Source organism: Mytilus edulis, chromosome 5 (genome assembly GCF_963676685.1).
Source record: "Mytilus edulis chromosome 5, xbMytEdul2.2, whole genome shotgun sequence".
NCBI classification, from domain to species: Eukaryota; Metazoa; Mollusca; class Bivalvia; order Mytilida; family Mytilidae; genus Mytilus; species Mytilus edulis.
Genome location: NC_092348.1, coordinates 71,678,320 through 71,703,285, shown reverse-complemented (window position 1 = coordinate 71,703,285; position 24,966 = coordinate 71,678,320). Strand labels below are relative to the sequence as shown.

Below are 24,966 nucleotides of genomic sequence, written 5' to 3'. Positions count from 1 at the left end.
TTACGAAGGAGCATGTTAAAACAAGAGAAAGCTGATTAACACAAACTTCATTACACATTTAATTGTTACATGTATTGATTAGAAATACAAGGAGGTGGTACAAGTGCCAATTTGACTGCTCTTTAACTAAGTCACAATGTGTAAAAAGTTAACCATCATAGGTCAAAATATGACCTTCAACAATGAGACTTGGCTTCATTCACACCGAACAGCAAGCTATTAAAAAAGCCCAAACAATCACTAGTGTAAACAATTTAAACAGGAAAACCAACCATAATTTCCAATCGCGGCAAACACGCTACCAGGGTCCACAAAAACACCGAGGCGGTTTCTAGTACTATTAAAAATGCTATAATCTTAACCTTGAAGTCTCAACAGGTAAATGATTTATAAACATTGTTATATGGACGTCATTAAGATTTGGTTGTCCATTACCATTGAATACGGACACGTCATGTTACGGAATTGTTCCAAATTATGTTTACCATTTCTCGTCAATGATGATCACCGAATGAGGACGATCACGGATTTACTTACCACGAACAGCACATACGAGGCATTACGATAAGCATGAGTTTTTTGTACTGCGTATTTTTATGAAACATGAGTTTACTTCCGGGTTTAGTAGGGTTCGTGTTCTTTCTTTAGTTTTCTATGCAGTGTTTGGTGAACTTTTCGTCGGTTTTTATTGTTATGTTTTTTTTCTTTCATTTTGTCTTCTACTTGAAGTTTTGATTATCTCCTAATAAACGTCCTTCTGCTTTTTCCTTCGTGAGGAGAGCATCCATGTTAACCCACAGTCAGCTAATCGAAATCGACAACCGATATAGTACAAAGGAATAAAATGTGAATGACGTTTTTGACACCTATTATTGGCATAGTTTTGTTCAACGGAAATGTAACAGTCTTTGCAAAGAATATCACTGTTTGATTACCGTTTGCTTAATAGAGACAGCGGCACACATTTCATTCATATTTAGAACTAAAACAAATTATAAAAATGAATCTAATACGTACAATATATAGAATTGGTCGACATGTCTGTAGTGTGACGAATTTGGATTACCAGTGAAATAAAATTTTGCCTTGCAACAGGCCATGTATGCACCCTAAAATATTTGCTACAAAGATTCAGTCGAGGAAGTGTTCGAACATATTCCAATTGAAATTAATTGCTTATTACTTTTTTTTCTAAAAATTATAGGGAGCAAATAGTGGAGACGCTTGTTGGAACTAAAAACACAACAATGACCATTACTTCGATTTGTTAAACAAATCCCAGTTGTTCATGGAGATTTGTACTTGGTGGGAAATCTTTGTTATCTTGTGATTTTAAATATCAATAATATAGTGATCCGTAATCGATAAGTACTTATTTATCAACAAATCAATAAGAATAATAAAAGTACATGGATGTTGCGTTTGCACATATTCTTGTAACGACAAATGCAATTTGTCATATTCGAAAAAAATTGCAGCATCTGTGACACAATCGAGATTCTTTCTGTAATTCAGTGACTTATTAAATCTGGTATATTCACCATTTAATTCTCTTATAATAAATTACGTTTTATATGTTATCATATTCATCACCTAAATATGATTGATTTCCTTTTTAATTTTTAATAATAGGATTCAAATCTTGAGAGTTCTGGATTTTGTTTCTGCTATTGTTATTGTTCAAGCAATATTGTTGTCAAATTACCACATGCAATGTACCAATATAAAAGTCAAGATTAAAGTTTTTCTTGGTTTTAGTTGGTTGACATAGGTTACAATAGAGGTTTTGTGTTCCGTTTTGTATTTTTCATATATGTCCAAATTTTCTAAGACAACTTATCAAAGAATGATCTTCAGAGATGTCTATTAATAACATCTCAAAGTTCACAAATATACGTAAAACTTGTCGGTTGCAGCAAATCGCACTCGAGACGAGGTGTTTTACACTTTCGAAATAAAGTGAATACTTGGCACTTGTTGAAAGTCTTGAAAGGTTTGTGGTAATCTATAGATTATTTTGTTTAGGGTTGTAACCTCCTTTATCAAATTGGGAGGTTAGAGAATTGATTTTTGTTTGTGGGTTTAGTTTATAATTTGATTTGAAGAAATACAACACTGATGATTGTGTTTACTTAAAAAACTAGTTTATAAATATAAGAAGATGTTAAATATTAATTTCAAATGAGACAATTCTTCACCAGAGACCAAATGACATAGAAATTAACAACTGTTTTGTAGCCTGTAACATTTATGAGACTTGTCCAAGTCAGGTTGTCTCTGGGTGCTGTTTCTATTAGGTATCATATTGCTCTTTTGTGCTGATGTCATAGGCTCAAAATTTTATTGATTGATTCAACCAGAAAGCCCGGAGAGAACATTCGACCTTTGGTTAGGAAAACTGACAATCCAATTATAAGATTGGAGTCATGCACCCGCCATGAGCTGGAATTAAACTCACAGCCTCAGTGTTGGCATGTTAATAATACCGTAGTTGGACTACCTAGACCTAAAAGTAACCGAGACTCAAGAGTTTAACAGAAGATTACACTGAATCAAGAGCCAGAAACGCTTTTCTGGACTGACTTTCACTAGGAATGCTGATAGCCAAAAAAGGATCATCTCTTTTGAAAACATCTACTTCTTGTTCATACTCAATTCAATTCAAAATTAAGATGCTTTACGGCTACCTCTGGGTTTCTAGTTGTAGTTATCCTGTGTTGTTTGGTTCCTGTCGCATTGGTTTTAACCAGCTGGTTTTACTCATATCTTAACACTTCGGTATGTATCTCGCTGTGTTTCATTGTCAGAACCAAGCTGTTGTAATGTTTATAATTGGATTTATATACTTTACGATCGTGTTAATAAAAGTTCATGTTAACTCCCCTGCCATTCCGTTTGACGTTTTTCCAATAACAATGTAACGTGAAAATATAAGTTCACCTTGATTTCCCTTGCCATTGTATGATAATCTCAAATCTTCTTATAAATTTCTTCCGTGCAATGATTAATAAATATGTAAGAAAAAGTGCGTTCACATTTATAATTCCCTTGCTATATATTCTGTTTTAATCCTTTCAAATATTGGATAATTGAAAGTGTTATAAATTTCTTCCGTGCAATGAAAATAAAAGTTCGTTCACTTTTATAATCCCCGTGTTATTATGTTTTACATAATCCTTTCAAATATTGGATCATCGCAAATCTTATAAATGTCTTCTTGTACATGGCGATTAGTTTTTTTTGTTACATTTAACACAATATGCACATAAATGTAAACTACAATACATTAAGATGTCAGCCTTACGACAGGATCCTGGGTCCCATTAGGCCTCGGAGTTGTAGTATTTCTTGCAGAAATTACAATTATTGTCATTAATATGTATTTGCCCTTACATAGATGTCATACTATAATGTAAACTGCCTGAATCTTGTTATACCTAGACTTATGATTTGCATACTTTTCTGCATGACCATCACTTAACATTGATATATTTGAGAAAATATTAAATGTTAGCCAGGAGGGACTTTGTAATTGTTTTTTGGAGTTGACAGCATGAAAGCTATTGTGTGTTAAAATGATTTGATGGAAAATCATATATTACTAGCATAAACTATGGAGATTAATTATTCAAATTAGATACATAATATGAATGGATATATAAACAAACTGAGATGAAGAGAAAGTACTTTCTAGGAACTGTTACTTTTTATTTATTTATTATTCTCTCTTGCTATTTGTTTGTGAAGATGAGATTGGCTTTAAATGCAATGTCGAATACTGTATCTTTTTCACAAGACATCAACATTGAGAAAAAGGATAAAATGGAGTTTATAAATAGATGTAGAAGACGAGTTGAAAGTACAACTAAGGTATGTTACATTTTTGAAAATAATGTTGTTGAATGAAAAATAGTTTATTGTATATAAACATTAATTTTGTCAGAATGATTAATTATTTTTTCATCTAGTTATTTACATACATAACTTTAAAACATAGTTGTTATACGATTATTGGTAGGGGAAATAATAAGTTGGTCAGCTGGAAAAAATAAATAATAAACTCAATCCATTTTAAAATTTCAAACTACATGGACCTCTTTTTTCATTGATGGTTAATCAATATGCAGTTTTATTATTCATATAGGAAATATAATTAATCACTTAAAGTTAAAAAGACGCCCCGACCCCCATACACATGGTTTTATCTTGACATGTGTTATTTCTGGTATATGATTTTGTATTAAGGACGACCATCGTCTAAATCGTACCTGAGGTATCCAGAAGAGTTTTTTTCTGAACATAGTTACATGTATTAATTCATATAGTTCATAAACTATTTGTATGTCAAGCTGCAGGGTACACAATATCAATTATGAAGCCTGACACAAACAGATGAAAAGAAACTGATCATTTTGACACAAATGATTATGACAATAAATAAGAATAAAAATTTGTGGAAATAAAAGTCTACCGAACCCTATGTCATTCAATTAAAAGGCTGTAAAAGGTGCGAAACACTATGTCTATATTTCAGTAAAATACTTTAACATCAGTAACAATCAATCTTTTTTATATGCTATTTCCAAAAAGAAGCTTATGTAAATTTACCTTTTTTTTATATAATCATGTAAAACCTCTGTCAAAGTTTCATAAACTCTAGGATTCTAAGAAGGTTTGTCAAAGTACATGTCTTTTGTACATAGACTCTAGGATTATAAGAAGGTTTGTCAAAGTACATGTCTTTTGTACATAAACTCTAGGATTATAAGAAGGTATGTCAAAGTACATGTCTTTTGTACATAAACTCTAGGATTATAAGAAGGTATGTCAAAGTACATGTCTTTTGTACATAAACTCTAGGATTCTAAGAAGGTATGTCAAAGAACATGTCTTTTGTACATAAACTCTAGGATTATAAGAAGGTATGTCAAAGTACATGTCTTTTGTACATAAACTCTAGGATTATAAGAAGGTAAAGTACATGTCTTTTGTACATAAACTCTAGGATTATAAGAAGGTATGTCAAAGTACATGTCTTTTGTACATAAACTCTAGGATTATAAGAAGGTGTGTCAAAGTACATGTCTTTTGTACATAAACTCTAGGATTATAAGAAGGTGTGTCAAAGTACATGTCTTTTGTACATAAACTCTAGGATTCTAAGAAGGTATGTCAAAGTACATGTCTTTTGTACATAAACTCTAGGATTATAAGAAGGTATGTCAAAGTACATGTCTTTTGTACATAAACTCTAGGATTATAAGAAGGTAAAGTACATGTCTTTTGTACATAAACTCTAGGATTATAAGAAGGTATGTCAAAGTACATGTCTTTTGTACATAAACTCTAGGATTATAAGAAGGTTTGTCAAAGTACATGTCTTTTGTACATAAACTCTAGGATTATAAGAAGGTATGTCAAAGTACATGTCTTTTGTACATAAACTCTAGGATTCTAAGAAGGTGTGTCAAAGTACATGTCTTTTGTACATAAACTCTAGGATTATAAGAAGGTTTGTCAAAGTACATGCCTTTTGTACATAAACTCTAGGATTATAAGAAGGTATGTCAAAGTACATGTCTTTTGTACATAAACTCTAGGATTATAAGAAGGTTTGTCAAAGTACATGTCTTTTGTACATAAACTCTAGGATTATAAGAAGGTATGTCAAAGTACATGTCTTTTGTACATAAACTCTAGGATTATAAGAAGGCATGTCAAAGTACATGTCTTTTGTACATAAACTCTAGGATTATAGGAAGGTTTGTCAAAGTACATGTCTTTTGTACATAAACTCTAGGATTATAAGAAGGTTTGACAAAGTACATGTCTTTTGTATAAGCATATACTTACATATAAAAAAAAATCACTAAAGAAACAGATATCGAATGTTTGAAAAAAAATGCTCTCAATGTTTACACCGAATTTTATTCTTAAAGAGGCGGCTGTCAAAGTTTGATAAATATCCATGAAGATTTGACAAAGTTATTGATTCAGATGTGTAAAATAAAATTAAACCACAAACTAAAATTGAGAATGGAAATGGGGAATGTGTCAAAAAGACAACAGCCGAAGGCCACAATTGGTCTCTAATGTAGCGAGAAATGTACCATTTCTAACAACAAAACAATATGCAATTATCCATGTTGCTATCATTGAAAAGAAATGTTCATGAGTTCTATGCAATACTATAAAATAACAAATATATCAAAGCTTTATCTGCTGTTTTTCGTCTAGAGATTTTCTAATAGTGTCAATCTGATTTAAAATCCGCTTTTGTGATATATGCTACGCTCCCTGGTGAAAATCTTCAGGAATGACAAGAATTCGGTATTTCTATTCAAAGAGTATGTCTTTGAAAATATAATGACACACCAAAAGTTTGTTCAAACTTACATTCATATTATTTAAAAAAAAAAAAAAATGTACCGTCCCAATCCTCTTAACGATTTATGATTCTATCGGCAGTTTTTTTTTCAGTCAAAATAATTTCTTTCTCGAAAGGTTAATTAATCTCAATATTTTCAAACACTAGTAAAATTTTATACATGAAAAACATGAAAAACATATTTGACAAATATTATTGTTCCGTAATGACTTCGTTTTAAATTCTAAATGTCACATTTACCGTTTTAAAACAAAATGATGTAATGACGTATATTGTAAAAGGTCGTACAGTGACCTTTTAATTTAGTTGTTTACATCCACATCCTTTTGTCTTTGATTGACAACCATATGACGCCCCTTTTTATTCAATTTATATATAGGATAATTACTTGACTGTTTTTGCTTAACGTCCAATGGCAAATATTACACACATTACCAGACGAAAACAAATCAAGTAATACATCAGGTAGGGAAGAAATGCAAAAATAACCGACCCGATGAAGGAAAGAAAGTCTGGATTGGCATTTTAAATCAAAGTACTGAAGAACTGAACATCGGATGACCGCAAGTTCTTGAGATATTCTTCCGCATGCTTAAACACAATTTTCGGTACGGGTGCATAGATAATATCTATGGTTTTCTACTATATATATACATATAGTCTGAAGACAAGTGTAAGTATAGTCGAATAACTTAATCAATAGCCTGTCAATACTGAGGTCGTGAGTTCCAATCACGCACATGACGCACATGTCATGTGCGCTCGACTCCCTTTTAATTGACTACAATTGTCATATTTCTTACTGAGGCTCGATGGATCTCTCCGAGCAATTCGAATTCAGCTTCCTCAATCAATCATAGAGTAATTTCAAAAGCTATTTTATATGGAGAGACCTTTATAGCTTGCTGTTCGGTGTGAGCCAAGGCTCCATGTGGAAAACCGTACTTTGACATATGGTTTACTTTTACAAATTGTGACTTGGATGAGAGAGTTGTCTCATTGGCACTCATACCACATCTTCTTATATCTATAGAGTATGAAACTATCCTTTCTAAGGATATCGTTTGTAACGTATCAAATTATACAGGATCTGGATGCGCATAATAATAATATTTTATTCGTAAGTAAAACAGCTTATAGAATAGATAAATAATGCGCAGCCAACAGGATACTATCTTGTCATAGGTATTACTACATGTAGGACGGAAGGTTCGTGTTACCATATTTTTAAAAACTATAAATTGTAAAAATGGTGTTTAGATCCTCATCTCAATTCTAAAGATATCGTTGTGCATTTTCTTTCACACGGTTAGGTCTAAATTAAAAATGTCTCAGTTCTATACTTGAAATTATTGAAAGGTAGATTAAAGCCAATGATGACTTATAAAACAATATGTAACTAAGACTAAATGTCAATTAGTGCACATCCAACGGATTGAATGTAAAGACGTCATAAACCTAGGAAAACATAACATATTGCATTGTCAAAATATAGCTATCGACAGGATTAAGAACCATGTGCCTTTATAACTTTATAGCAATACATTTTAGTTAAGTGATAATTTATTGGTAATGCAATTATTGTTAGTACCGATGTATTCAAAGATTTTAGTACAATGTACATAAGTCAATTATCAAATTTATGGTTTAAATTAAGGTTATTTGCTTAAAAACTCGTGGTGTACACTATTTAATCCGACATTTATGATTAAGTTTTGTGGTCGTGCTCAGAGATTTGATTGATAGATTAAATTATGAAACTTGCTGTATGTCCAGCGGCAAATATTTCATGGATGTTCAGGACAAGATTTAGTCATCAATGAAACAATAAGTATATATTCTGCAATATAGGTGTTGGCTGCGATGAAGGGCGGGACATTTGGACTGTCTGTGGTTAGTTGAAACAAATATGTTAGATAAGAGAAGAAATCTCGTCCAGAATCCGGATACCTACGGATCTCCTAGATAGCTGACAGGGTTCCTAAACGTGTAGAGGGCTTGACACTCTCTCTACAGGAGTTTTAGTATTTTACCTACTATCATGAACAAACGTGGTTGCGTATTTATACATCCCGTATAGCTAACTCGAACAACATATACAGAACACAAAGAAAAAGCACTGACTATAATAATTTATATAGTTACGTAACATATTAATGTAGGCACATGCCATAAAAAGGTATCAACATATATAATAACGTAAATACTACGTCGCAAAAATAAAGTAATCCATGACATGACAAAATAGCTAGATAATACAATATAACACTAAAATTAATTTAATAAAGTAACAAAGTACATAAAATAAAGAAGAAAAACGACAAAATAATGCATATAGTTACATGTACGATAGTCATGGCGTTCAACACAGGAATATTTGAATGCGGATATGTTCTTTACGTCGTAACTACAATCCCATTCCCTTTCATGAATGTGACCTACCGAATTAGACTATTTACCGGATGTGTTATACTATTATATAATAACATGAGCAACACGACGGGTGCCACATGTGGAGCAGGATCTGCTTACCCTTCCGTAGCACCTGAGATCACCCCCAGTTTTTGGAGGGGTCGTGTTGCTTATTCTTTAGTTTTATATGTTGTGTCATGTGTACTATTGTTTTTCTGTTTGTCTTTTTCATTTTACCCATGGCGTTGCCAGTTTATTTTCGATTTATGAGTTTGACTGTACCTCTGGTATCTTTCGTCCCGCTTTTGTAAAGTTTAGAACTTTTTGATTTCACAAGATAGTGAAGTCCCCACTCATGGTCCACTTAATAATCTGTATAATTAGGCATTCGATTTAAAACTACTTGTATGCACAATTAAATTATTTTGATAGCTACATTGTACTTCATTGCAAAACCATGGTTTGATATGTACATTTATATTTATCATATAACTACATTAACTGTACACATGACATTATTTAATAGATATTTGTCACTGGACGTATCAATTAATAGCTTAAGTACCATTGAAGACAAATGATTGACACAAAGAAATTCAACTATCAGAAAAAGTAACCATTTTTTTTTAGGAAAGAATAGATGTACAACTGTCAACATCAGATTTGACAATACATAAAGCCTGAGGCCTATTATACTTGACAAATTTAATTAGTATCAAAGTTAAGAAACAATAAAATTCTCACCAAATAAAAGTAGATTTGACACTTAACTGGACTTCTTTATAGAGTATCGACAAATATAGGTTCTTCTCTTTCTTTTGTCAAAAAATAATTGTGACCGAAAATAGAAACATTCATTGTATTATATATATAACATGAATATTGTTTTCTGTAAACATATTAAGTATAAGACTAAGACTGAATATCTATTGTTCCAAATAATGCACTTGGTGGGCAGTGTGACATTTAAACACACTAAACAATACATTATGAGTTTGTGAAAGATTTTCAAAAACTTTAATTTGAAAGTTCATAAACATGTACAGGTCTACATTTATTTTTTGCATCTGATATCAATCATGTAAATTTTATTCAAGACAAAACGGAACCATCAAATTTGAAATCGTTACAGTAATTTTCGTTATCAATTGAAATAATTTACTTTTCGTCTACCATCTAGACATTTGTAAATGACCCTTGTTTGAGAGATCTAAATTTTAAAACGGTATTACAAATATTGTTTATCTCTATAGAAATTCTCTTTATTTTGGACAACTAATATATATAATAAGCATGTTTAGTGGAGAGTTGTCTCCTTGGCAATCATACCACATCTTTTTTTTTTTTTTATCAGTATTAGATTAATTAAAAAGGCCTCTGATTTCTCTTTAAATTCAAACTATACATGATTGTACATCGTTTAGATATTGTTTTGAAATGTTTAATATATCTGAGAACAAATTATATCTACAAATGTCTATAGAAAAATGAACTAGATGTGGTATGATTTTCAAAAATGAGACAAGTGAACTCCTCACGATAGACCGCAGATATTATAGGTCACAGTACGGCCTTCTACAATGAATAATATCCATACCGTATAGTCATCTTTAAAAGCCTCTAAAAAACAAATGTATAACAATTCAAACCAGAAAACTAACGGCCTGATTTATTCCCCAAAATAATGAACGAAAAACAAATATGATATACGGCAACAAACGACAACCGCTGAATTACAGGTTTCTGATTTAGGACAGACACAAACTTCCCCTAACCTGGGACAGTGTTGTAACAATACGAGAACACACTATAAAAATCAGTTAAAAAGGGCTTAACTCATCAGATCGTTACAAAGCAGAAATGCATCTATCAGAAACACAGAGTGGACGTGGCAGGGTACTTATACATCCCCATAGCAAAAAGACGCTAAGTAAGGATCTGAGAGTACTATGTACGAGAACAAATAGTACTAGTATCCACAAGATATAATTATACAGAATGATGTCATACTAGTATCCATGCACCAAGATGTAAGCAATCATTATGGTTATTATTTGTGTGTGATATTAAGTAAATTAGATCAAACAGACAAAAAATCGTTCTGTAGCTATATAAATCAAATTTATGACTACACAATTCTATTAGTGTCATGAAATGACAATACCAATTATCATTACAGGATATCTGAATTTGAATAATTGAATATATATGTTTCTTTCTTTTTATGATATTTATAATCAAAACGGTTTTTTGCTTTCTTTTCAAACGAAATGAAAATATATGTCTGGCATTTTATTGAGAAGCAAAGTGCATCTGCTAAAGTTACAGGTTGTAAATGGTCAATGGTCGTTTAGAAAAACACAAATGTTTGCATCTAGACTACATGTTACCATTACTTCTAATAATACTTTTCGTAGGCAAATATAGAGCTTTTTGAATTTATTCAATATAAAAAGTAAATAAAAAAACAGCATATTAAAATATAACATGTATACACAAATTATACAAATTGATGAAAGAATTATAGAGGTATGTCATAAAGACATTTTCAACTAACAAATACTTTCGAACAATTCACCGTTACGTGCCTTTTCTGTAGAATTTTAAAATGTTATCAGGTTTTTTAAGGTCTTTGATATTACGGACAGATAACAGTTGCACTAACTTAAAATAACTATAGTTTTAAATACTTTTATTTTTTTATTTCAGATATCTCAGAAGTTGTGGAATAATCAGTACAAAAGTCCCTGTTACCATAGAGAAGGAACGTTACATTGTCTGCCATATTTTTTGGTAATAGGCTTTCCAAAATGTGGAACAACAGATTTATTCGAACGAATGAAACATCATCCAGAATTTATTCCGTCTAAAATGAAGGAACTTCATTGGTTATCAAGATATCGTTTTATGCCTCTTTTTCGGCGAAATTCAACAGTCCAATTAGGTATTGTATCATTTAAATACTAGTATATTGTTTTGCAGAACTGCATTGAAGTGATTAAAAAATAAAAAAAGAGCATACTGAATTAATAAGACACATACCAACGTCGACATACACGAAGAACAACTCGCTGAGCCATATCAGTAAAAAGCTAATTTACAATTATCATTAACAGTCGACAGGAAGACATGTGATCACATGTGACCCTTTGACACATTATTCTAACTCCGAACCAAAGAGTCATGACTCTAAATCAGTAGAAATAATGTTTGATAATCTGATTGGAGCAGACCGGAATCAGAACCTCATGCACCAGAACGAGGTTGATACATCAAATTATGAAAAAAGTTTTGGGCAAACTAAAAATATTGACAAACTTGCAAATGTCGAACGGAAAATGTCTGAGAAGTTATTGACACTTGATGCGACCAAACAGTAAATTATGATGATAAAATCAACAGATCATATTTGACTTCAATAATTGAATAATCTTGGACCTCAAAAGATTTAAAAGAGAGGCGAAAGATACAAAAAGGTACATTCAAAGTCATACGTTGAAGATACACGAAGAAAATACAATAAACTGATTTCAGTAAAAGGTAAAATCACAAAAATACTTAACTCCGAGGATCATTCAAAACGGAAAGTCCCTAATCAAATTGCAAAACCAAAAGCTCAAACATATTAAATGAATGGATAACAATCGTCATATTACTGACTTGGTACAGGACTACAGGCATTTTCTTATGAAAAAATGGTGGATTGTACCTAATTTTATAGCTAGCTAAACCTCTTACTTATATGACAGTCGCATCAAATTCCATTACATTGACAACGATGCGTGAACAAAACAAATAGACATAATGGATAAAAATGTCAAAAATAGGGGTACAGCATCTTCTTATATTATACCCGGATAACTTGCACATAGTACTCGGTAGTAAAAAATAATAATATTAGCGTATCACGTGCATTCCATATATACCTTATTTGCATTTTGTGTACTCCTTACAGAAAAATATTCACCAGACAAGCCTTTTGGCCTTCACCTCTACACACAGATGTTTGATGAGTTAGCTGCCACACTCGAGACTTCTGACGGACACTCTCATGCAATAACAGGTATGTTTAGGTTAGATTCGTTTCTGCAATATAGATTATAAAATTGAGAATGGAAATGGGGAATGTGTCAAAGAGACAACAACCCGACCAAATAAAAAACAACAGCAGAGGGTCACCAACAGGTCTTCAATGTAGCGAGAAATTCGCGCACCCGGAGGCGTCCTTCAGCTGGCCCCTAAACAAATATATACTAGTCCAGTGATAATGAACGCCATACTAATTTCCAAATTGTACACAAGAAACTAAAATTAAAATAATACAAGACTAACAAAGGCCAGAGGCTCCTGACTTGGGACAGGCGCAAAAATGCGGCGGGGTTAAACATGTTTGTGAGATCTCAACCCTCCCCCTATACCTCTAACCAATGTAGTAAAGTAAACGCATAACAATACGCACATTAAAATTCAGTTCAAGAGAAATCCGAGTCTGATGTCAGAAGATGTAACCAAAGAAAATAAACAAAATGACAATAATACATAAATAACAACAGACTACTAGCAGTTAACTGACATGCCAGCTCCAGACTTCAATTAAACTGACTGAAAGATTATGATTTCATCATATGAACATCAGGCACAATCCTTCCCGTTAGGGGTTTAGTATCATACCATCATAACATATATGAGAAAAACATAACCCGTGTCATGCCAACAACTGTTTTTAAAAAATAATGTGTTTAGTTCCGATGCAAAGACCTTATCAGTGACTCAATATTAACGCCAAAATATGCAATGACTTGACAACAGTATCGTAATTATATCCCTTCTTAATAAGTCTATTCAAAGGTTTTGTAAGTTTCTGAGGTGAATACTGACACCTTTGTGCTTTATAAAGAATATTACCATAAAAAATTGGATGTGAAATACCTGAACGTATTAGAAGTCTGCATGTTGAGCTATATTTACGAATAATGTCTTTATACCGATGATAAAATTTAGTAAATGTTTTGACTAGTTTGTGATATCGAAAACCCTGGTGTAATAATTTTTCAGTAATACATAAATTTCTCTCGTTAAAATCTAAAACATTGTTACATACACGAGCGAATCGTACAAGTTGAGATACATAAACACCGTAAGATGGTGACAAGGGAACGTCACCATCTAAAAACGGATAATTAACGATAGGAAATGAAAAATCATCCCTTTTATCATAAATTTTAGTATTCAGCTTTCCATTAGTGATATAGATATCAAGATCGAGAAAAGGGCAGTGGTCATTGTTAGTATTAGCTTTATTTAAAGTAAGTTCAACAGGATAAATTCACAGTATATTGTATGGTACGTATTGTATCTGTATGGAGATTGCATTATTCTACTGCTTCCCAAAATCTTGCTATTGGGCGTGCAATTTATTCCTGAAATATGTGAAATGAACACAGAATTCTGAATCATCCGTCAGTCAATGGGTTTTGTTGCTGCTGGGCTATTAGTAGTTAATAAAGGGACAGATAATGGTCATATCTGTCAAGTAATTGATTGAATGACAAGGACGGTCCAAGACGTTTGTACTTTAAGTCAAATGATATTAGGTCTTCTAGAAAATGCTAATGTGGCACTTTTAGAATATGAATATGTGCTATTCAAGCCACGCTATACTCGTTAACATATCCGCTCGACTCAAAACTACGCTTTTCGTGAATAAAATACATTAATTCTTAAAAGTCTTGCTATATATTTAATGTACGTTAAAGTCAAAGTTTGAGACGATATCTAACAGAAATATGAATTTATTGAGAGGAAACCCAAACTAGAAATTAATTATGTGATTAAAGTATTATGATGTTCTTTTTTTGCAGCTGACTTTAGTCCATCTACGATTTGGGACAACGATGTCTATTCTTATATTAATAGTTTTTCTGTGGGCCAAGAATATTACACACAGGATTTTGTACACCAGTTAAATCCATGCATGAAACTGGTTGTTATGATGAGAGATCCAGTTGAAAGGTTTGATAGTTTTCAGGTTACACATGATTGTCAAAGGTACATGTAGCACAATTACAAAAATTGTAAACACACTTTATAAGAAGCCGAAAAAAAAAATACAAAAATAGGCGAAGAAAGATAAGACATACTTTGAAGTAGAAAAAAGAGTTCATTTTTTTTACATAAATAAGGCCGTTAGTTTTCTCATTTGAATTGTTTTACATTGTCTTATCGGGGCCTTTTATAGCTGACTATGCGGTATGGGCTTTGCTCATTGTGGAAGGCCGTACGGTGACCTATAGTTGTTAATGTCTGTGTCATTTTGGTCTTTTGTGGATAGTTGTCTCATTGGCAATCATACCACATCTTCTTTTTTATAAGACTGACGATTCACACTTTTTGGATTTTGAAACAATAGAACTAGTGCTATTGGTATAATAATGAAATATAACGTATAATCAAAATTACCCAAATTTGATACTCTGTATTAGTCATTCAGTATGTAAAAAAAATCTTGTACCTCTGAAAAAAAGAAAAGTAACAAAAATACCGAATTCCGAGGAAAATTCATAATGGAAAGTCCTTTGACAAAATCAAAAATCAAAATCAAAAGCTCAAGCACTTCAAACGAATGAACAACAACTGTTACACTACTGACTTGGTACAGGCAAAATTTTCCTTGATATGTAGAAAATGATAATAGATTAAACCTTGTTTGAAAGTTAGCTTAACCTCACACTGACCGTTGCATAGAATTCCATTAAATTGACAATAATCAGGGATCAAACCAAACAGACATAATAGGTAAAAACGTATAAATGAGATACAGCGAAAGCTACATGTATCACAGTTTTAGTTTTTAAATAAAGAGAGACAACAAAATAATTAGTAAATGTGCTAATTCCCTGAATTATACTGATCATAATTTGAATGTGAACATTAAATGATTGTTGTACTTTCTGGACAAAATGAAAAGAGAAGATGCGTCATACCGAGGAGTCTATTCGTACAAAAACGATCCATATACCAAATTTTCGTTGATAACTTTTGGGTCTTGGAATCTTGCTCAAGCGTCAATGTTGACGAACATAATGCTCAAATTTGAACTGTAATAATTGAGTGTTATGTTTTGAAAGAAAAAGTTTGCTACCCTATGTTTAAAACTTATTTAAAATGTTTATTTTGCAGATTATATTCAGATTATTTGTTCATAAATGGTCAAAATACAGCACACGAATTCCATAAAAAGGTTAAACATGTACTGAAGCTTTACAAATCCTGTTTGAAATTCAAATCACCACGAGAGTGTTTCCAGGACTTCAATTTAGCCAGAAAATCGAAGGTACACATATATGAATGAAGGAAGAGTCATTTGATTTATTTTAACAAGTTGATTTTACGTATTGTTAATGTAATGATGTTTATGTAGAACGATTCAATCTGTATGAAGAGGAATAACTCTTGTATATTTGTACCAGGGAAAACAAAAATCACCTAGCATGTGCCGGTGTCTTCCTGTTACCTTTTCCTAGAACGCCAACAAAAACATTTTAGTAGATGTTTATATAATAACAATAGGTGTTTTTATAAGAATTACACTGTCAAAAATAATTATTGAACTTGATAGAATTGAAACTTTTCATCATTTTTTATAAGAAATATAGTAGATTTTGTGTTTAAATAAAGGCAACAGTAGTATACCGATGCTCAAAATTTTTAACCCATTTCTCTGACGTCAGTCTATCGTTCTCACCATGTTAACTTCAGATAACTTATTAGGCGAGTGACTTATTTCAAAAAGACGCTTAGTTTTATTGTTCATGGAACAGCCTTCTATTGAAGTGTGTGCAGTTGCCCAAAAATCTGCCATCTGCAAATAGCGATCATTTTGTTAATCTATGTTAAAATAGCACATTGCTAATTGGGAATATCAGGGAGGAGAATGATTTTCAATAATAAAAGAAGGGGTATTTAAAGTTCGAAAAGAATATTTGCGAGGTAATTGAGGTTAAAATATGTTTTTTACGAAATCAATATTTATTAGTTTTTGTAATCATTTTTAAATGCAAACATGACTTTGCGACTAAATCGTAGGCAACATTGAAATAAGTAACCTTGTTTAGAAACACTTGGTTGTCTAAAGCGGGATGTAAACGAACTAAATAAAATGCGGCTGCTTCTTATTTAGTTTAAAATCGTGTTATATTAAGTCATATTAAATGTATTTAGAAGTTTAATCGCTTTAATTATTTGAATAAAAAATGCTTTGAGTATTTTCTACATAAGCTTTTAAAATGCAAATGCATGTCATTGTGTAAGTAAAACACTATAAGCAGTTGTGAAATAACAAAATGTAAAAGTTAAATACCCTTCCTGACCTCATAAGATCATTCGCTGTTTTAGGAGTGATCGTTTTCATGGTATGCTGTGTTTTGTGGATTGCATTTCGTCTCGTGAACTTTAATATTATTTGATTCATGGTTTCAGTTTTGATTGTCCCTTTGGTATTATTTTACTTTAAAGACATTAACTTGCAGTAATGAAAATCGGCCAAAAAATCACCTCAAAGTAAAGTGAAGAAGATTAACGTAATTAGGCAAATATCCGCTAAAATAACTTAATTTGCTCACGGTGATATATATATAGAACCAAATCGTTATCATGATACATTTAGCTACACTGATCTATAATTTTTAAACCTTTTACTACTTGAATAGTGACGAAATATATCAAAGGGACATCAAACTCATAATTAAAAACGAACTGACAAAGCCGGGCAAAAAACGAACAAGACAAGCAACAGTATACAAAACACAACATATAAAACTACAGATTGATTAACTCAAACCCCCAAATTTTTTTTTGAGTGAACTCAGTAGCTCCTAAAGGGTAGGCAGATCATGTTCCACATATGACCCCGTCTTAGTTTAAACATATTTATTTATAGTGGTTTGCGGGAGCGAGTGCTGCCTTGTAGCGGCATTAGCCTGCTCTTTTTCGAAATCTACAAAGGTGTGTTTAACGTGCAAGAGATATGGCTCTCTCTTAACACGGGTCAGCCATTAATCTTCCCCTTCCGACGGACTTTCATAGTTTCCTCAAGACCATACTCACAAATGGTGCCAAGAAAAAGACGAAAATTCAGTCCCTGAAATTTTCATCACGGAACGGGAATCGAACCAGGAACCTTTGTGTTAGTAGTCTGATGCACTTACAACTACACCACGGCTCTCTTTTACCCGTCTTGTGGCTCATGTATTTCCTAACTCGGTACCAAGCCTTGTTCGGTTGGTGACATTCACGGCAGAGATCACGGCAATTTAGTTACGTCGATGGAACTTAACGCGTCATCTTGCGAAACAGATATCTAATAATTTTCAACAAACTCGTAGTGGCGTCCATGAAATTTTCAAAGGGATGATCTCAACTTTGCATTTGAACTCTGGTTTAAAACCATGTTTAAACAACTATTTTTCGTCAAATGTTCTGTACCAAGTCAGGCATATGGCAGTTGGTATCAAATACACTGTTTCTATGTATGTTGGCGTTTGGTCTTGTAGCAGTTCAGTGTTTCTGTTATATCGTTGTGTTCCTCTTATAGTTGATGCGTTTTCCTAGTTTTTGCTTTGTGACCCGGATTTATTTCAGTTACTAGTAAATCGATTGATGACTATTGAATAGCGGTATACTATAGTTGCCTTTGTTTCAGAGGAGTTGAGGCTCAATGCAATCGGTCTCCTCCTTTAGTAGTATAGATATGCAGGCGTTGCTATAATGTTGTTACATAGAAATGAAAAGTTTATAATTTGGTAGTAAGGGATGTTTTATGGGTTGTTTTATGCTCATCTCTTTTGTCGTTAAACTTGTTCTCAACCAACCCTCATCGTCGATTTCAAGATACGTGATAGTGTAAACTATATCTGTTGAGTCTTTTATTTTCAATTTAAATAGAAAATACGAGTCCAACATTGTCACAAATTTTGCACTATTCAGTGAGATGACATCATCTATATAATGGAAGATTAAGTTTCAAGATAATGATAGCTTCTTTTCAGTCGTCATCAGAAACTCTTGCATGAAGTCATCCTCGTATGGAAAATGAACTAGTCATTCAAGCTATTCAGGAATTCTAGTTGTAACTAGAATCGTTGCGCATTAATGGATATTTTTTCTTCAAAATTATTCTTATTTGATTAATTAATGCATGTAATCAATGAACAACGCAATTTAAGCAACCAAGAAGTCAAGTTTTATAATGTGTTTACTAGTTTTTGAAATTCTTTGAAAGTTCAATTTTCATCAATTTATTTTCTATTTATTTTGGTCTAAATTTTCAATTCAGATTGAATAAATAAAAGGTCTTTTCACTACATTAATATTTATAATGAAGCCACAAATCAAACAACTAGAAAAGTCGAAATATGTTTATTTCAGTCTGGTAGTTACAATGCAGATTGCAATCTCTTAGTTTCACCCCCTTTATTTCAAGCAATAAGATGATTCGCGCTCATATTTTTTTACTCTAAATTTTTCAGATTCTTGAGAATTTGTTTATTAAATCTTATATTGACCACATACAAGGGCAACTACATGAGTTGTTAATATTTGCTGTTTGATTAGAAGTAAGCATAATTTTAGGAAATTTTAGGATGTCAAAAACTTCTTTGATAGTCATATCAGGGTTTTACTTAGTATTAAGTGATTAGCAGTTGCACCAGAAAGAAAAAATTGGGTTTTCACACATTTTGTTAACTTTAACTCGAATTTCAGGAAACATGTGCTCTCTGTCAAAAACACGCTTTAAATATTAAAAAATGCATTTGAATAATGACTGTTAATCTCTCTGCTAAAAGTTTAAATTGTTTGCATATGTGAATTTAGTATATAAAAGTCATATTATGCAATCAGACTGAAATCTTAGAAAATATGCACTTATTCGTCCTTGGCCTTTGATCTTGATTTGACGGAAATTGCACCGTACGAATTTTTTACGACCGGGCAAAACAGATAGTACGGATTGGTAGCTTTCAAATGATATATAATTTAGCCGTGTGTTAGGTAGGTGCATTAAAAATTTAATTTTATGGTTAAAGTCACTCGCCTATATATCACAACTTTAAACTTTTAACTTACGATATGTTAATCTCTCAAAAACGATGCAAGGCTCGAACTCGCGCGTATTTTCGTCAGTAAAGTCTGTAGTCTATGCGTGATACCACTAGACCACGAGTGCTGATAAAAATTATTAATTAAATATCACTCTTATAGCGTATATCTGTCAATGCATGCCAATAAACTGTATTTCTGTCTTTTTGTTATTTAATAAAATATAGAAACAGTATAGAATCAAGGAATTGTAAATATTGCTTATTAGTATAATTTCCATGATAAAATAAATTCCATGTACACATTACACTTATCACTTTTGACGTACAAGGCCTTTGAATTCCCTTTTCATCATAACAAATGCTTACTTTTGGGTTTTTCTCAAATTTTGTGCTATTTTCGCATTTCTTGATCGGTGCAAGAAAAAAATATGTCTCCTCACTAGTGAAATATCTGTCCTCGGCAAATGATTAGTCGAAATTTGATTATGACGCAAAATGTTTTGTTTTCTCCAGAATTTTCCTATTGTGACGTCATGATAAAAAGGCGACCATGCCTGATAACGTCGCATATAAAGAACACATTTTTCTGAAAATCTTTGAAAATGAAGGATAAAAATCATCAGAGAAACATATTTCGACACTTAAACTCGTGTATTATGATATTTCTCCACTCTCGACAGTTAAATTTTAATTATTTTGAAAGCTCGGCAAGCCTCGCGCTTTAAATAATAAAATTTAACTGTCTCGAGTGGAGAAATATTGTAATACATTTGTTGCAGTTTATGAATATATATGTACAAAGGGAGGCAAATCAAATGTGTTACAAAGGTGCCGTACCACCAGCTAATGATGTTTATATTAGCAGGTGTTTGTGTGTTCTAGGCTTGACTGACAAGATCAGATGAAGTTATGACGAAATCTTAATGTTGACCAAATTTTGACAGATTTTGATTTTTTAGACACTGACAACATGTATCATGAGAATGAACCAACAAAGACAATCAGCAGTTTACAAACATTAACTTAAAAGTGAGCAATACGAACGATTATCATAGCAAAATATAAGTGTTAAATATATTGTCACTAAATATAAAACTAAAAGCCCGTTTTGTAAGATTGAAATACTTAAACGGCCACTAAATTGACATGCCACGTGTACATTTTTAAGCTAAAAACGACTTTTTGTACGTTTCATGTCACTTGTGAAATCAGGTTTATTTCGTTGTCTTTTAAAAACTGTTCAATTGTGCTTTCATTTCATAAGTTAATCATTAAAACGACATAAAAATATGTTGTTTTTATATTTACAATGATGTTTAAACCACGTTTGTTTTTATATTAGATTCGAAATGGTATCATGTTTATGGTATCCTGTAGTTTGTTGGAGATTAGACTATTTGTAAGTTCTATGATCATCCTATTGTTTCACGTACTACTGTTAAAAAAGAAACACGCTACAAGCATCAATACTTCAAAGATTTTTTTTTATTTCTATTTTGTATTATATTGACGACTCGACGACGATACTTTCGCATCTTTCAACTCTCTTTTATCACAATTGTCAGGAGTATGACAGTTGCGATCCAATAGTCCGTTTCTATGTATGTTGGTGTTTGTTTTTGTTGCCTTTCAGTGTTTCTGTCGTTCCATTGTTTTCCTCTAAACGTTGATGTGTGTCTCATGAACCAGTATTTGATTTGATGAACCGTTTCATGAATATTGAACAGCGGTATAATACTGTTGCCTTATATATGCCCTTCAATTTTGTACTTGTTTGGCTTTATAACTATTTTGTTATGAGCATCACTGATGAGTCTCATGTAGACGAAACGCACGTCTGGCGTACTAAATTATAATCCTGGTACTTTTGTTTATTATTTACATGATACACAAACACATGTACAAGTTGTTTATTTTTCATTCGGACGCGTTGATTCTTCCCAGGGGTTTATAAGCAATAATATCATGTTTCGGATCATACCTAGTATGTTTCGTTAAAGGGTTACCTACCTCCTATTGCTGAAAGCTTATTATTAACTTGGTTAGTAATATTAATATTATATACTTTTAATTTCAGATAAGATTACGAATTGGTGCGTATTCTGTCTTCATTGAAGAGTGGCTGAAAGTTTTTCCTCGTGACCAACTGTATTTTGTTCGGATGGAAGACTATGTATCAAACACAAAAAAAGTTCTTGAAGATATTTTCCATTTCTTAGATATGGGTAAGTATTCAGACATATATATGTATGTTTTCTATCATCTTGCAAATTACGACTACCATCTCAGTTCATTTGTATGCCTCAAAATGAAAACTTGATAAACCTCTACGCAATAATAATACTAGCACATCATATTTTTTTTTTAATTTCTTTTGGTGTTAAGGTAGATAGGATGTCTTTTTCTGATTATCGTTTTAGGCATGTTGCAAAACTTCTTTTTTTTCCTTTTTTTGTCTCAAATTGATTTCTATAGTATCATTAGTATTGTTATCTACAGATCTTTTTTATGTACGTTGGCGTTTGCTTTTGTTGTAGTTTAGTGTGTTTTTCTCTTATAGTTGACGTGTTTTCCCAGGTACCCGGATTGTTTTTCCTTAATCGAATTATGATTATTGAACTACGGTATACTACCGTTGCCTTTATTCAATATACAACAAGAACATTTGAAACTTGAAAGTTTAAGATTAAAATTTCTAAAAATTAAGTGTGATTATTATTCTTTTTTTTTAATATTCAGAAGAAGTCCTTTCAAATCAAAGACAGATAGTTATATTGAATTTGATAGGCCAATTTATGTTTTTTATTTTTATTTGATGTACATGCATTTATAAAAAGCAATTCTCTCCTTGAATTTCAATCAATACTATCGATTTCATTTTCACGGAATTTGAGGCGACTGTCATACAAATGAGAGGTTTAGCGCTATAAAACCAGGTTCAGTCCACCATTTTCTATATTTGAAAATGCCTGTACCAAGTCAGGAATATGACAGTTGTTGTCCATTCGTTTGATGTGTTTTATTATTTGATTTTGACATTTGAAAAGGGACTTTCCGTTTTGAATTGTTCCTCGGAGTTCAGTATTTTTGTGATTTTACTTTTTTCATTGCCCCCTCAATAAAGAAAAATAAGTCTCCCTATGTAGCCATTATAAAATAACTGTGATTTCGTTAATTTCAATGTAAAACAAGTCCGGTTTTCATATTAAAACTTGAAATTACATTGAACCAAATGTCTTTCGTAGAAGTGTAAAAAAAATAAACCACAATACTGGACAAGGGAATATAATAGACGTTTCATTAATATTAAGGATTCTGCTAACATTGACATATAGACGACATACACAAAGCTGTGGGTTTGGACGCATTTCTCTTGGAACTATTTACACACTTTTTGTGGGACTGTCTTTGAGGTCCAGCAATGGCGGACAAAAAGCGTTAAGCTGTATGAATTTGCATTTACATTTTTTCTATTAAGATACTCTTGGAGTTTAATAAATTGTTACTCAATAAAACGAATTCTGTTAAATTTGCTATCTGATTTATATTTTAGATACGGTGTCAGAGGATGTTATGAAGCGGATGTTGCATCAGAAACCTTCGAACACAAGACAAAGCAGGGGGATTTCATTTGAGCCAATGTACAATAAGACACATAAACTTTTATCTCAGTTTTACGGTCCGTTTAATCATAATTTGTCATTGCTGTTACAAAACAAAGATTACACCTGGCACGAAACATAAATCAGGGTACTTATGAGGAAATGTTAAATTTGTTTGTTAAGATTTTATTATTTATTTGACACAATGTTTTTATTTTTATATATAATAAAGTTACTTTTTTTGTTAATTGATTGTTACTTTTCTCACCACAAATCAAAAATACTAAATGAATAATGTGTTTATGTGTATGTGAGTCTTCTCCAACAACCAGTTTCAATTAATCAGAATGACATTGTGACTTAAAGCTTGTATGAACAATGCAGTACGTTATGTTAAACTTTTATCACTTACTTTGGGTCATCTAGGGAAATTTCACTAGAATATCTGCATCTGAAATTCCCAAAAGCCTTATAGATTTTCAAGTGACAATTTATGTATCTTCCAAACGAGGATATAAGTCAGTAGGCTCCTTTACGGGTTGTTGGAATTAAGGATGTCTGACTGGATGCCTTGACCTGATGCCTAGTCATCCAAACTTAATCATTTGACTAAAACCATACTTTGCAAACACTGTGCATCTACAAAACTATAAATGTGGTAAACAGTATGCCGGCGAGTTAATACGGCAATTTTGCAAGTGTATGAATGACCATCGCAGTAACTGAACAATACCTTCTCCCATTGTATTTAATATATAATTTTATACTTGTTTTCGATTTTACCAGCCCAGTAGTCAGCACATTTGGCCTTGACATGAATATCAATCATATGGTCATTTTAATAAATTTCCTGTTGAAAAAACTTTTAATTAAAAAAAAATAAGGATTTTCTTATCCCAGGAATAGATTACCTTAGCCGTATTTGGCATAACTTTTTGAAAATTCGGGTCCTCAATGCTCTTCAACTTTGAACTCGTTTAGCTTTATAACTATTTTGATCTAATCGCGTCACTGATAAGTCTTTTGTAGACGAAACGCGCGTCTGGCGTATTAAATTATAATCCTGGTACCTTTGATAACTATTTACTTATTTATGGTGCTGTTGTTATTATTTTAAACGTCTATGGTATTTATTTGTTGTGTACTTTATTGTTTCTTACAACGTTCCGTTGTCACTGATCACTGACTATAATTATCACAGGACATTTTACAAATGATCTTTACGAAAAGAAAACCCAATCAGGTACCCTTAAAGGTATCGGATCACAGGGGAACGATACTTTAACAAAACAGTAATTAACTATGTCTCCAAAAAGTAAAATAAGGAAAAATACCGAACTCTGCGAAAAATTATAAACGGAAAGTATCTAAGCAAATGGCAAAATCAAAATCAATCATCACATCAAACGAATTGATAACAACTGGCTTATTCCTGACTATGTACAGGAATGTTCTTATGAAGAAC

The 24,966-nt window shown here is 32.0% G+C and overlaps 1 protein-coding gene across 1 annotated transcript; it reads left to right on the top strand.

The window, feature by feature from the left end:
* The first annotated feature begins 3,355 nt into the window (after nt 1-3,355).
* On the top strand, nt 3,356-23,749 carry LOC139524375 (carbohydrate sulfotransferase 15-like). The gene is made up of 7 exons (XM_071319141.1): nt 3,356-3,870; nt 11,510-11,744; nt 12,756-12,863; nt 14,662-14,812; nt 15,980-16,133; nt 21,977-22,124; nt 23,453-23,749. Exons 1-7 carry the CDS (start codon nt 3,673-3,675, stop codon nt 23,641-23,643), a joined length of 1,185 nt encoding a protein of 394 aa, XP_071175242.1. The 5' UTR covers nt 3,356-3,672; the 3' UTR covers nt 23,644-23,749.
* Nucleotides 23,750-24,966: the final 1,217 nt, after the last annotated feature.